General features: G+C 39.1%; 1 protein-coding gene across 2 annotated transcripts in view; it reads right to left on the reverse strand.

Annotated features, from left to right (window-relative positions):
- Positions 1 to 15,297, reverse strand: part of LIFR (LIF receptor subunit alpha) — a 74,637-nt gene that overhangs the window by 25,187 nt on the left and 34,153 nt on the right. For both annotated transcript variants that reach the window (XM_066240050.1, XM_066240058.1), the window contains 7 exons: positions 14,306 to 14,480; positions 13,154 to 13,408; positions 7,909 to 8,038; positions 7,313 to 7,482; positions 5,444 to 5,589; positions 3,952 to 4,114; positions 956 to 1,026 (listed from right to left, as the gene is read on the reverse strand). In XM_066240050.1, the coding sequence (XP_066096147.1) occupies positions 956 to 1,026; positions 3,952 to 4,114; positions 5,444 to 5,589; positions 7,313 to 7,482; positions 7,909 to 8,038; positions 13,154 to 13,408; positions 14,306 to 14,480 (1,110 nt within the window). The remainder of the gene's footprint in view (positions 1 to 955; positions 1,027 to 3,951; positions 4,115 to 5,443; positions 5,590 to 7,312; positions 7,483 to 7,908; positions 8,039 to 13,153; positions 13,409 to 14,305; positions 14,481 to 15,297) is intronic.

The following is a 15,297-nucleotide window of genomic DNA, read 5'->3' on the forward strand; positions in this document are numbered from 1 at the left end:
TGTTTTAAAAACCTCAACATGTCCAAAACAACTTAATTTTCCACCCAAACATGACAGAACGGTTAACCTTGTGACTGTAGTTAGAGTCTGAATCACTTCCATGTTTTTAATCCTTGGTTAAACATTCATCTACTTTGAACAATATTCAAAAAAACTTCCTCTACATTGAAATAATATATAATCAGTACCATGTTATTGTGAGTTTTGACAGACAACTGAGGGTAGCCAGGAGAATTTCTAGTCAGGATAAGAGGGGACGAAACAGTTACACAATCTCAAAGCAATGGAAGTTGTCTGGAATACACACCAAAGACTTCACTTTACTCAAAGTGTGATTCCTGTCAAATTTTTGTAAAAATCACATTGTTTTACTTTCAACAACAAAATCCACTAAAGAACTCTGATTATGACTGATATTATGAAATCTGACGTTGAAAGCAATTTTTAATGGTCATAAATCAGATTAAAAAATATAGCAACAAAAATGTTCCACTAGGAAAAAACTAAAATATAATGCAATTTGTATTTTTATATAAATTTTACAAAACTGTCAAATTATAATGCAATTTACTTAAGGGAAACAAATTACACGTAAAATATATAAAAAGTTGGTGTCCTATTCATCAAAAAAAAAAGCAACATAGACAATCAGGATTTTAACGTGCAGCTTCTGGCTGTATTTCTGACTAAAGTGAGACGGACTAAATTCATGAAATCCTCAGGTACCATATGGGCCCCATGAAAGCAGAGAACAGAAGGCTGAGATCTGAGCCGTTCATCACGAACATGACTGCGGTGCAGCAGCAGCGAGACGGGAGGGATCCGGGGGTTCTAGGAGCCCGGTCACAGGCTCGGCAGTTCCGCATACCCGAGAAAGCCTGGCTTCTTGGTAACCAAGTAGGTAGTTTACCATCATCAAGTTATGGAAATATTCAAGGAGACATGTGACATTTACCTTCCAGTATATTATTAGGTTTTTCCCATCAGAACGCCACTCTCTCCAAGTATCTGGTCCCTTTGAAGGAACTGGGAAAGAGATGTAAGAGTTAGTGTCTGAAGACGTGTTGGTTGGTTGATAATGCCAGTAATTTAGATGATGGTGCTTGCCATTTTTTTTCTAGGGTTTTGGAATTCTAAATAAATAGGTAAAGCACTTAGTGGCTTCCACTTAACAAGTGAAATAAGAAAAAGCTCTCAAAGTCTGCAGAACACAGGGCCCCTTATGATGGGTTAAAATCACCCACAAGGCTAAAGTGGTGGGTGTGAGGGTCCCTCTCTGTCTCTCATCCTCCCATCCTCCTTACTCAGGCCCTGCCTGGCTTCCTGGTTGCTCCTCTAGCCTGCGCTGGACCTGCCCCAGGCTTTGTGCACATTCTCTGCCCCAGAATAGACCTCCCGGCTAGCTTACCCCCTCCTTTGCATCTCAGCTCACTTTCCTATTAGTGAGGTCTTGCCCAGCTACTCCGTTTAAAACTGCAACTCTCCTCCCATGTCAGCCCCTTCCTAGGTTCTATTTTTCTCTGTAGCCCTCACTACCACCTGACATACTAGTATGTAATAAAAACAGTCATTTGTAATCCTCTATCCGATAAATCTCATGGGCAGAGAGTGCTGTTTTATTCACTGCTGTGCCCCTGGTGAACAGAACAATTCCTGACACATGATGGGTACTCAATGACTGTGAGGTGAATAATGCCTTCATCTTAATGAAGTATAAACAAAATGTCCCTTTCCTTTGGGCCACAACAGCTCATCAACTGAAGGCAAAGCACCAGTGGTGGCAAGTCTCCAAAATGCCCAATGAGACTGGTCACACCTCCTGATGTCCCTGCCCTCGCGTGGTCCCCTCCATGCTATATCAGGGTTGCCTTGTGTGACCTATAGCGTATGGCATACATCAGGGGTCCCCAAACTTTTTACACAGGGGTCAGTTCACTGTCCCTCAGACTGTTGGAGGGCCAGACTATAAAAAAAAACTATGAACAAATTCCTATGCACACTGCACATATCTTATTTTAAAGTAAAAAAACAAAATGGGAACTGATACAATATTTAAAATAAAGAACAAGTAAATTTAAATCAACAAACTGACCAGTATTTCAGTGGGAACTATGGGCCTGCTTTTGGCTAATGAGATGGTCAATGACAGGTTCCATATTTGTCACTGCTAGCCGTAACAAGTGATATGACACGCTTCTGGAGCCGTGACGCGTGTGTCTCGCGTCACTGGAAGTAGTGCTGTACGTGAGCAATGCCTCGCTTTGCGGTGCCACCACATACAGTGCTCCACATACAGCATCCGCATCCTGTGCTCCTCTCACTGACCACCAATGAAAGAGGTGCCCCTTCCGGAAGTACGGCAGGGGGCCGGATAAATGGCCTCAGGGGGCCGCATGCGGCCCGCGGGCCGTAGTTTGGGGAACCCTGGCATACATGAAGGTATGTCCCTTCTGAGGCTAGGTCACGAAAGACACTGTGGAGGCACCCCCGTTCTCCCCACGATCACTAAGTCCACGAGGAGCTGCTGCCAGGTTCCGAGGATGGCAGCAGCTCTACGGAGAGCAGCTGATGTCTCCTGCCCGCAGCTGTGTGAGTGCACCATCTTGAGGCAGACCCTCCAGCCCAAAAAAAGCCAGCAGCTACCGCCCACGTGGTGACTGGCTTCATGACACACTCTAGGCCAGAGCCACTCAGCTAAGTTGCTTCTGAGTTTCTGACCACAGATACTGACATAATACATTGCTGCTGTTTTAAGGCACTGAGTTTTGGGGTAATTGGTCTTGTAGCAAGAGATAACTAATATATTCATTTTCTGGACTCATGCCTACGATTCATTTCTGATGATCTAAATATTTCTTACACATATTGCAAAGCTTCTCTCCTCTCTCCAGTCTTCATGTGGAGAGACAAAATCTGGATGAACATTCATTACTTTTTGTTTTACTGTTTGTTAAACTTGGGGGAAGAAGTTCTGTCTTCCCCAGGCTGTACCATATAAGTAAAGAATCTGCTATCTTTTGATGAATAACTCCTGAAAATCACACCTATTTCTACTTTCTGTTTTAAAGCTGACATCTGACTAATCAAGGAATCTTTTCCTGTCTTTGGGAATTATACTAGGAAAACCAGTTACCTGATTCTATTGCTATTCTAATTCAGATGAACTTCAGAAACCAAAGTTCAAGCCCTCAGCCCCATCCATTTCTCAGGCTTCGGTCAAAAATAAAAATTCTCACAAATTCTCTCTGTTAGTAATTGTTTCTAATGAAAAGGCAATCTAAATAGATGATGAAAAGTCCAGGACAGTCCCTGGCCAGTTGGCTCAGAGGTAGAGTATCAACTGGTTTGTGGAAGTCCTGGGTTCAATTCCTGGTCAGGGCACACAGAAGGGACCATCTGCTTCTCCACTCTTCCCCCTCACTCTTTTTTATCTCTCTTCCCCACCCTCAGCCATGGCTTGACTGGTTAGAGAACATCAGCCCTAGGCACTGAGGATGGCTCCATGGAGCCTCCACCTCAGGTGCTAAAAATAGTTCAGTTGCGAGCATGGCCCCAGACAGGGGTTGCCGAATAGATCCCAATCAGAACACATGTGGGAGTCTATTTCCCCTCCTCTCAAAAAAAGAAAGAAAATAAAAAGAAAATTCCAGGACAAGAAAGAGTGTGAGAAAAATCAGCCCCTGATTTTACTGGGGTCCCAGTCTGGTTTCCTACACCATCACCTTCCTGTCGACATGATCATACTGTGGGGTGGGTAGCCTAGGCCTTCCACACAACACAAGCCAAGCATTGTCCCGTCACAAAACTTCAAAAACACCATCTAAAAGGACTGTATGATATTTTACTAGTAGATATTATATGATTACATAATTTAGTGATCTTCTTTAAAAATAGTTGTAGAATTTCAGGAATCACAGTAATAATTAACCATGAATCATTTAGTTAACTTACTGGCTTCTGTGGTTACATATTGTTTTTCATTGCTCCATCTGCTCCATTTCCAGAAAGTTTCACTAGAACAACGGATCCGAAAAGTATACACAGTATATGGATTTAACTTGTCCACAACAGTGAGATAATTTGAATTTTGTACTCCTTTGATTGTGACATTCCGCTATCAGAAAAAAAATGAATAGGTGTGTATGTGTGTATGAATACACACACACACATACTTTTTTAAAATAAGAAAGCCTCCCAAATATGTAACATAAATTGACTCAAGGTCCACATAAGTTTACCTCTGTAATCAAAAATACTTCATTCCTATAATATTTTAAGTCTTTTAAAAAATAATTTTACTGATTTGAGTGAGAGAGAAAGAAACACTGATTTTTCTACTTATTTACAAATTCATTGGTGGATTCTTGTATGTGTCCTGACCAGAGATCAAACCCACAACCTTGGCATATCGGGACAATGCTCTAACCAACTGAGCTAACCAGCTGGACTATAATATTTTAATTCTTATATAAATGCCAAACCAGTGAAATTATTCCCTGCAATAGCAATAAACAAAACTGAGGTGTCTTTTTAATCCAAATACTGAATCTAATAATAGTGGTCAATTAAATTATGCAAAGAGGAGAATATAATTGTAGTAATAAGTCAATGGCTAATGGTACCTTGAGAATTACACATATTATTTGGATGGTATCTGGAAGCTTACTGAAGGCAGGCTTCATCTCAAACCTGCTTTTTTTACATGGCTCTTTTTACAGTACGTCTAGTGTGATGCATAATGTAGCAAGTCAATAAACATTTAAACTCAATAAAATTAAAATTAAGTAATTCAAAACAAATTAGAGGATCTGCATACATCAGGAAAAGCCTCTAAGCTCCCGATTACCCATTACAAAGAGCCTGTGGAGTTACATTTTCCAGTGTGACTGATATTGTAGAAATCATTAGTAAGTTTCCAAATGAACATTTAAGTATGATTATCATTTATTTTGGACTTACCACAAATTACAAGATGATGCAGTATAAAAATCAACCTAAGTATTGAAAATGTATTAAAAAGTCATGTTTTGACTTATAATAACCAATTATAACCTGCTCCTGTGGCTGCACTTAGCAGTTTTAAAAATCACATTTTCTCTTTGCTGCCAATTAGTCCATTATCTAATGCGAAAGGTTACAGCAAAAACTACTCATTGATTCACAAATTTCTTGAGCACCAGCTACATACCAGGCACTATACTAGACCTGGAAACAATGTGAGTAGGACAAGTCAAACTTACGTTTTGTAATATCCAGTACTATAACTGTTTTCAACTGCTAAATATAATGTTATTACATTTGTATATAATATCTTGGTTCTTAGTAAATCTCTTATAATAATGAGAGCTTATGCATATAAAATTTACTTATTTACTTAGCTATTTTTGAAAACTAAGTATTTTATCCAAAATAACCTCTAAGAGAGTTTCTAGAAGAATCTTACCAATTCTTGCACTGAGTTAGCTTTGTTAATTTCAACTTGACACAACAGTTTGATCTTGGTAAAGCTGCCTGGTAAATTCCAGGAAAGTATAACAGCTGTGGAATTAACATCCTTCATTTTAACTGAAGAAGGAGCATGAGGATAAACTGCAAATATAATATTTAAAGATTAATTACTTTAAAAGATATTTCCTAATATGACAAATGGGACTCAAGGGAAATAAAAATAGGAGAGGTACTGTAAGTGCTGAGCAACATTCTGCTCAGCATTTGTGGAATACACAAGCCTCACTTCACTGCTGACAACAGGCCAACATTGTTCAAGAACCAATCCTGCTGAAGGTTCCTCCACTGCTGTCAAGTATACGGAAAGGTAGTTAGAGTATAGTCTCTACATGTAAGGAACCTCTGATTTACTTGGGGATTGACAAACAGAAGGTAAATCAGAAAGAGCACAGAAGTTAAGTTCTAAATATGGGGCACACATATTAAGAGCTATAGTAGGTATTTAGAGAGACAGGGTAAAAAGAATCCTATAGTGAAGATGTAAGATGAGCTTTGAAAGAAGAATCAGACTAATGTTGGAAAAACGAATGCAGGACAGCATTTCAAGTTGAGGTCTTGGCACAGTGAAGCTAAGAGCACATGACACCCGTGACAACGCATACACCTATCTGAGTAGTGGGAAAGAACCACATAGTAAATAGCGTTGAAATAGCAGAGGGCAGACAAATGCATATAAACATTACCACACAAGTATAAAATGTAGCCATTTTGTCCTCACATAAAATAGGAAATGACAATGATGGGGAGAAATAATTGATAAAAGTGATTCCTAGTTGACAAAGAGGACAGCAGTGTCATCTGCTCATCGCTTGCCAGGCTGTAGCAGAGTGCGTCTGGGTTAAGCCCTGTCCCCTCAACTGAATCTCCTGGGAGGCAGAGCCTGGCACGGAGCTGATGCACATGGAATGCCCACAGCAATGACTGCCAAGTGATGGACCATATTTTATTTCTATTTTGAGCTATACATCAATAGGATTGGTAACAACTAGTAAATCATCAGCAATAAAAAGGACTGAACTATTTACTGATAATTCACAATAACTTGGATGGGTCTCAGAGGTATTACCCTTAGTTTAAAAAAATGTCAACCTCCACAGGTTATATACTGTGTGATTTCATTTATGGAATATTTTCAAGCTGACAAAACAATAGGGCTGTTGCCTGGGGACGAGAATGTGACAGTGTGAGTGTGGGATGGAGCTGTGACAGAAGTTATGCAGCTGGACTGTGTTGGTTCCATGAATCTATATACATACATACATCTGATTACAGAGAGCTACACGCATACACGTATACACAACACACACACACACAACTGAATGCACACAAAAACTGGTGAAAATTGAGCAAGGTCAGTAGTGTGGTTCATGGTACTGCACCCAGATCAATTGCCTAGCCTGGATATCGTACTACAGTGACATAAGCTGTCACCATTGGGGAAAGCCTGGTGAAGGGACCATGGGGTTAATTCATTATTTTTCATAACCACCTATAATTATTTCAAAGTAAAAAGGCTTTAAAAAGTGGGCAAAAATTTTTTTAGAAGTTAAAAACTACTAAGTAAAAAGCCACAGATGGTCTCTATGTAAATGAAATGACCAATGCAAAATTTTATCTGGATTCAAGAAAATGGTGACTTGAAATTATGTATCTTAAAGCTTTTAAAATAAAATTTACAAGGTTCATATTAGCAATGGCAAAGAAAATAATCATAAAAAGTAATCCCTAGATGCACTTGTCATTAATCTCCATACATGTCACTTCTAAAGTCATTTTGAAGACACTGGTTTAAATAGCGGCTTACCTTTCTCAGTCACATTAACCAAAACCGTGGATTCTGTCTGACCCAGGTGATTGCGAGCATACAAAGTAAAGTTGTATATTTCTTCATCTGGAAGTATTTGAAAGTATAACTGATAGGTTTCATTTATGGGCGCTTCAACTCTTTTAAATTCAATATATTTTCCTGAAAAACTGTTAATAAGAACATTAAAATAATGTCAAAATGGCAAGAGGTAAATAGTGCAGGGAAAAAAACGAATGGGTAAATTTCTAATTAATGTTTTTGAAGTGTATAGAGGTACTACATACTCAGGGAAGAAAATGTATAGGACCCAGTAAACAGAAGAAAATAATCAGCCATAAGCTTACTACCAGGAGAGTCTCTGTTCATATTTGAGGGCTGCTCATTCTAGGCTTTGTCAAAAAGGAGACAAATCGAGTCTATATGCATTACTTGCAGTATCGATAGTATATCCTATTTTATACCATGTATTTGGTCTTCTATCTTGCTCATAACATAAAAGAGATAGAGCATTTCCCTGTATCATGTATCATGTACCATCCTTCTAACAGGCTTCTTGCTGCTGAAGTCCAGTACCTTTCTCTGGTGATCTTTACCTTTCAAATAAAGTGTAAGCTGTACTGCGAGGGCCCACCAATGCCGTTGGTCTTCCTGGGTCCCAAGTACATATAATCTCTTTTAAATCATATGTCTCACAATTCAGTTTTTGAGGAACATCAGGTGGATCTAAAAGAAGAAAAATGTAGTTACTTATTTAAAATATGTTCCCTGCAAATGTTTCACAAATGGTAATTATATTTTGTACAACTTCCTTAAAAATGAAATAATGTAATTTTTCACTTTAGTTTTTAAACAATAGCATGTTTTTTCAGAACTCATATTACATTAGAAATGACAAATTAAAATATATTGAAGAGTGACTCTTAGCTCATTTGAAAACTCCTCAAAGCAACGTAAAGATATGGACTTTTTTTTTCCTTTTGGCCTTACATACTATTTAAGTCTATCAGGTCTTTCAATGGATGGTGTGTCCAGTAAGTTAAGTCAGAAAAATCTACAGGTTACAAGTATTATTACTAATCACCTATACATATATGATTAGAAAAGAAGTACCAAGTCATATTAAGTCAATATGGCCCTGGCTAGTTGGCTCAGTAGTAGAGCGTTGGCCCAAAGTGTGGAAGTCCCAGGTTTGATTCCTGGTCAGGGCACACAGGAGATGCGACCATCTGCTTCCCTATCACTTCCCCTCTCCCTTCTTTCTCTCTTTTTCTTTTTGTTTTTTTTTTTTTTTTTTGTTTGTTTTTTTTTGTTTTGTATTTTTCTGAAGCTGGAAACGGGGAGAGACAGTCAGACAGACTCCCGCATGCGCCCGACCAGGATCCACCCGGCACGCCCACCAGGGGTGATGCTCTGCCCCTCCGGGGCATCACTCTGCCGCGAACAGAGCCACTCTAGCTCCTGGGGCAGAGGCCAAGGAGCCATCCCCAGCACCCCAGGCCATCTTTGCTCCAATGGAGCCTTGGCTGCGGGAGGGGAAGAGAGAGACAGAGAGGAAGGAGGGGGGGTGGAGAAGCAAATGGGTGCTTCTCCTATGTGCCCTGGCCAGGAATCGAACCCGGTTCCCCCACATGCCAGGTCGACGCTCTACCACTGAGCCAACCGGCCAGGACCACTTTCTCTCTTTTTCTCCTCCTCCTGCAGCCATGGTTCGTTTGAGCAAGTTGGTCCCAGGCTCTGAGGATGGCGCCATGGCCTCCCTGGCCTCAGGCACTAAAATAGCTTGGTTGCTGAGCAACAGTGCAACAGCCCCAGATGGGCAGAACATCGCCCTATAGGGGGCTTGCTGGGTAGATCCTGGTTGGGGCGCATGTGGGAGTCCGCCTCTCTGCTTCCCCGCCTCTCCCTTAATAATAATAATAATAATAATAATAGTCAACCTAAGTCATGTTAGAAGTTTTGAAGCTCTTATATAAGTTAACAGAACTATTATCTACAAAGTAACTCTAGATAAAATTCAGCATCTCCCTACAGTCAAAGTGATTGCCCCTCTTCTGTCATTTTGGTTCTTTTTATTATTATTTTTTAATTGAATATATTGATTTTAGCGAGGGGAAATGAGAGACAGAGACAGGAACATCAATCTGTTCCTGTACGTGCCCTACCCAGGGATCGAACCAGTAACATCTGTGCTTCGGGAAGATGCTCTAACCAACCAAATCATCCAGCCAGGGTTTGTTTTTGTTCTTTGTTGAAACTATTCTCTCTGGCCTTGTTCAGGCAGGACTAAAAAGGGAAAAATGTTTTTCTGAGTGTGTTAAAGTGATGAAGGAAAATTATGCAGTCTGACAGTGATTATAAAGTTGAAATTTCTGTGATATATTTCACCAAGCATATATAAAAAAACAATATTTCCTATGGTGACATTTAAACCCTTTGAGTAGTATGAATGTTCATGTACATCCTCGTGCCTCCTGACCATCCAGAGTACTATCAAACATGTGTAAGGCAAAAAAAGGCACATGTATGTTCTTCTTGTTTCCATAAGTTAGTTATCAAACAAACACGATTTTAAGTTAATAAAACTGTCACTGGAACTAATTTCATTTTTGAAAAAAAACTCACTCCTGGGGGTCAGCAAGTATGAAAAAAACTCACTACTCAAAAGGGTCAAACAAACTGCCATACAAAGTAAGCTTTCTAAAAAATAATTATCTACCTGCTGACAAATTCTGTAAAATTATTTTTTTTAAAAAACCCAAATTTTTAAACCGTTTTTAGTTTATTAACCAAGAGTTAGAAAATATACCTGCCTTCTCTGAAGATAAGAATAATGTCCTCCAGGGATATTTTAGGTAATACCGGAAGAAGTAATATATATTTATATTACAATCTAACAGTTGGATATGATGCTAATATTGACATATTTGTTTTAAAAACTTTTAAATCTAAGACCAAACTTTCAGTCATTTTATTAAAACGACACACCTAATTTTTTTTAGTATATTTAAAATGCAGATATTTTAGTATCTGGCAGATATATTTAAGTTGAAATATTTAAAGTCTAAACAACAGGAGCAAACTAGAAAGATGTGGAAGCAAAGACAGAAGGAGAAAAAATGAAAGAGTAGTATTTACAAGGTAATGTACAGATTTTCTTTTCAAAGAAGTTAACATACAAAAGAAACAAGTGAACCAGGCAAGCCAGATATAACTCAATTGTATTTCTCTATGCTAGCAATTAAAGCAAATAGAAAATGTAATTTGAATATCAAAGCCATTTTTATGAAAATATTTTCAAGTGAGGAAGTATAAAATTTGACATATGATATAAATATTTATGTGCTCTAATCCTATGTCACAGTGTCTCATTTTAAAATATCTTTAAAAATAAATAAATAAATAAATAAATAAATAAATAAATAAAAAAAATATCTTAAGTATCATGAAAGATTAACATTCAGGTCAATATTTAATGTTGAAGTGTCGCTATCAATAAAAATAAGTCATCTGAATGATTACTGAACAAATAATGTTCATTAAAGATCTATATTGCGTATGACTTAAGTTAGCTTATGCATGAACACTGACAGGTATCGGCAAATAACTATTCTTCTGTCTGCTATATAATAAATTTATTTTAGAAAATTACTGGGGAGAAGAAAAAACCATTATTATTGGAACAACAAACACCTAGGAGTAAATTTACTAAAAAATATAGAACACCTCATATCACCAAGATTATTGAAAGAAGACCTACCTACATGGAGGAATGTACCACGCCCTTGGTTTGGGTGACTCAATATTGTAAGAAAGAAAATTTTCCTAAGTTGATAGATTTAATATAATGCAAATTAGAATCCTGGCAGGTTTTGGTTATGAATATATGTGAATAGGGGGAAGATGACAAGCTGATTCGAAAATTTTGAAGTCTTTTCCACAAATTGTGGGTTAACAAAATCCCCACAGGAGAAAAGAAAATAAATGAATCTTGAACCCTGACTCACACCATAAACTGCTCTGCTTGTAAGTTTCTAAAGAGCTCCCTGGGGAGGGAAACTCAACAGCTGTTTCTGAATTCACATAGATTGAGCAATATTTCAACTTACAAATATTACAAATAAAGATTAAATTAGGAAATAAATGGGTTTGTTCTAGAACTACAAGAAAAGAGTAGAACACTGTTTGAAATAACACCTGTGGATGTTCTCATCTTTTAAGTTTTGAGGTTTTTCTTTCATGCTTTTAAGTGGACATCTCACTTTTAGGTATTACCTATCCGCAGCTATACTCCGAAAACCACTGGATCTCAACTTAGACTGTAAGTCATTTCCTAAAATACCATTAGAAAATTTAATTTTCTAAAATTTAAATTTGAACACAACTTCAACCTCGCTTGAATTCCACGATGCATTACTAGCGAGGCAGAGAGAGAGGGTACAGCCGTCAGGCTGCGGAGAGCACCTTATCCTGGTTATTCCCCTGGGAGCAGAGCAGCAACTGAATGTAATTCCTCCTAGATGTCTGCGGAAGTGAAAGAAGAGACAGAAGGCTGCTCATCTGGAGCACAGCTGAAAATTGTAAAACAGCGTAAGACAACGACGAAGTAATTGAAAAAAAAATCACAAAATCATTGCATTTCACACACTTCATTTCATGAGACCCTTAGACGACATGCAGAGCCTTTTAACTCAGAATGCAGGGAGACAGGCAGCACTGCTAGAGACAAAGCCATCCCTGCACCACATCGGAGGGACCCGGGGGTGGGTCAGAGAACTGTACACGCAATATTATCTGTGCACATTCAACGCAAGGCACCCAGGTCGGGCAGCCCCCGTGGCAGCTTCTGGATTGCAGTGGAGTTTCAGAGGTATAGGCGGGGACTTGTCAGTAAAGAGGGCCTTGCACTTCTGGACACAGTACACACAACGCAGTGACAGAGGGTCTTCTCACCCATGTCCTCCACTACCTTCTTCTCAGATATTCATTTTAAAGCTGGAGAAGCATATATTATGATAAAGATTTTTGTGCAAAATCATCAGTTGTTTTTTTTTTAATTCAGGTACTTATTTTAAAAAGGTATGCTATAATTAGGTAGGAAATTATATAGAATAATTCCTAAACAATGTCGGATTCAAAAACGTTTTAAACTACGCTTCACTCAACAAAGTTGACTAAAAGTTGAAACTAAAAGTGGGCAGCTGAATGTTTCAAATATTTTTACAAGGCCCTGGCTGGTTGGCTCAGCGGTAGAGCGTCGGCCTAGCGTGCGGAGGACCCGGGTTCGATTCCCGGCCAGGGCACACAGGAGAAGCGCCCATTTGCTTCTCCACCCCTCCGCCGCGCTTTCCTCTCTGTCTCTCTCTTCCCCTCCCGCAGCCAAGGCTCCATTGGAGCAAAGATGGCCCGGGCGCTGGGGATGGCTCTGTGGCCTCTGCCTCAGGCGCTAGAGTGGCTCTGGTCGCAACATGGCGACGCCCAGGATGGGCAGAGCATCGCCCCCTGGTGGGCAGAGCGTCGCCCCTGGTGGGCGTGCCGGGTGGATCCCAGTCGGGCGCATGCGGGAGTCTGTCTGACTGTCTCTCCCTGTTTCCAGCTTCAGAAAAATGAAAAAAATATATATATATTTTTACAAAACCTACAAACTATACAGACACAAATTTATAGAAAACAAGCTTAGGCCTCACCTTTAACAAAGTAAAAGTCCTGGTGTCTTATATATCATTTATATTAAAGAACCTAAAAAAAAAAGAAATAAAATCCCCCCCCCCGCCCCCTCAAAAAAACATTATGGCTTTCAGAGAGTGCAGGAACCATTTTTTAAAAAATTTTCATACTTACATCCTGCAAAAACAACTGTTCCATAAATGTTTTCCTTTGTTGGGAAGACCACATTTGTTCCACTGTTTTCAGAAACAGAAATATTATGAATCTTGATTGCAACATTTTTCCCATCCAGATAAATAAGGGGGCATTTTGTACTGCCGACATGTGCTGATGACACTGTTTCTTGAGTCACGCAACAAACTGTTATATCTGAGCCCACAAGTACCACTTTGTCTTGAGGAAAAACCTTACTCTGAGAATCAGCAGACCCTAGGAAGATCAAAAGGAATTACAAATACTTCAGAAGTCTTTTACCATAAAATAGCCCAGTGTATACAAAACATACTTTGGGTGCTTCGTAATAATGGTGGCCCAAAGATAAGGTATGTCTCCAGGTTTCAAAGGACCTAGACATATTTTTTGTATAAAAAGTAAGTGTGTGTGTTTCATTTATTTATGGGGGAGTGCTGGTGGGGGAGTGGAGGGGATTGTAGGTCAATGTCTAAGGTTACAGGTTAATGTCTAAGAAGTTCTAAAAGTTTGATAAGGTGTTTATATCCAACTGCGAAAAATCAGCACCAAGTAAAAGTCACTCGTTACATAATTCCATCCCTCTGAATGAGTCTATGTACTACTGAGGGTAGACCTACTTTCTATCAGCCCAACTATGTTTGTGTACTCCACATCCTAAAAGGCACTTTTTCTTTAATCCCATCTCTCTGCAGCTCAAAGCCACACCTTTGGTTTTATTCTCCTCTATAGGCCATTTTTTAAATTGCTTCTACTCTCCTTTCTACCTCTTGACTCTTCCACAGACTACAATCTGGCTTCTACACCAGCCATTCTATTAAAGTGGCTGGCTGAATGAACTGCTCAATCCAAGGGCCACTTCTGAGTCACCATCCCCTTGGGTTCCCTCCCTGTCCCCTCCTGGGCTATCCTTCATTCTCTTATGGCTGGTTGCTTTGCTGGTCTCTTTCTTCCACCCTCCCCTTAGAAATACAAGCTTCTAAGGGATGGGCCCTTGGTCTCTATCCCCCTCTCCCTGAGTTATGGCCTCATGCAGACAAATAGGGACAGAGAACTGAAAGCTTCAACTGTCTCTTACCCTGAAGCAAGGTCAACCTCACTCACTTGAAACAAGACATTCTTTAAATATAAGCTTACAAGAAATGTTCTTCAGGGGGCTCCAGTCACTCCACTCTTTGCGACCAGAGAAATGAGAATCATCAATGTAGCATCGAAGTCCCACAGAGTGAGTGGTGCACTCCAAGGGCATGTCTGAGGCCCAGCTCCAGTGATGAACTGTGTCTTTGCCATTCAGAGTTGTGGCATAAGTCATCTACAAAGTGAGCACAAACACAAAGTTACATTTCCTAGTAGTGGCATGGGCTGCTTTCCTTCACGATTAAAAAACACAGACTATCAGTTTCCTATAAGGCACAACAGAAGAGTTATAGTAAAAATAATTGTGATTCATTTATGTTTACTGCTTCAGCTTCAGGCCTTACATTATTATACAAAATGATGATATTCTAAAACATTTGATACAGTTCACAAGAAAACAGACAATTGCTTAAAACGATCTCCATTTTTCATGGAGAAGAAAGAATTAATGGATTTGTAGCTCCAAGACTTGAAGTCAAAGAGAGAAACATCATTTAAAAAAAAAGTAATTATTGATTTATACTGGATTTGTTTTTTGTGTCTTATATTTAAATTTTTATTTTTAAATATGCAATTCATAATATAAAATATTAATTTCAGTTATGAAAACTGACAAGATTTAAACCAAATATTGAAGACCTACTAAAAGAGACAACAGACTAAATAAAAGTATTTCCTCTTCTCTTACTTCCTGAAATCTCTTTTAAAACTGGAGTACTCAGATTTTTCTAAGGTGTAAAATACACAAGAGCAAAAACAGAAGACACACCACTGATAAAACCTGGGATGCTAGAGGGCGGATGATCAATGGTAACCGACTCAGAAGACCTGAGAAAGCCGAATCTCAAGCCTCCAATGGAAAAGCCCGAAACAACCTGCCTTCTACCATACAAATGCCAAAGGGCTCAGAAAGTGGCCGCACCAGGTTCCCCTGGAAATGCACTGTGAAGGTGAGGTGCAAAACAGGAAGATTGCTTAAAAGTTGTTTGAAG

Source organism: Saccopteryx bilineata, chromosome 1, assembly GCF_036850765.1.
Source record: "Saccopteryx bilineata isolate mSacBil1 chromosome 1, mSacBil1_pri_phased_curated, whole genome shotgun sequence".
Taxonomy (NCBI): domain Eukaryota; kingdom Metazoa; phylum Chordata; class Mammalia; order Chiroptera; family Emballonuridae; genus Saccopteryx; species Saccopteryx bilineata.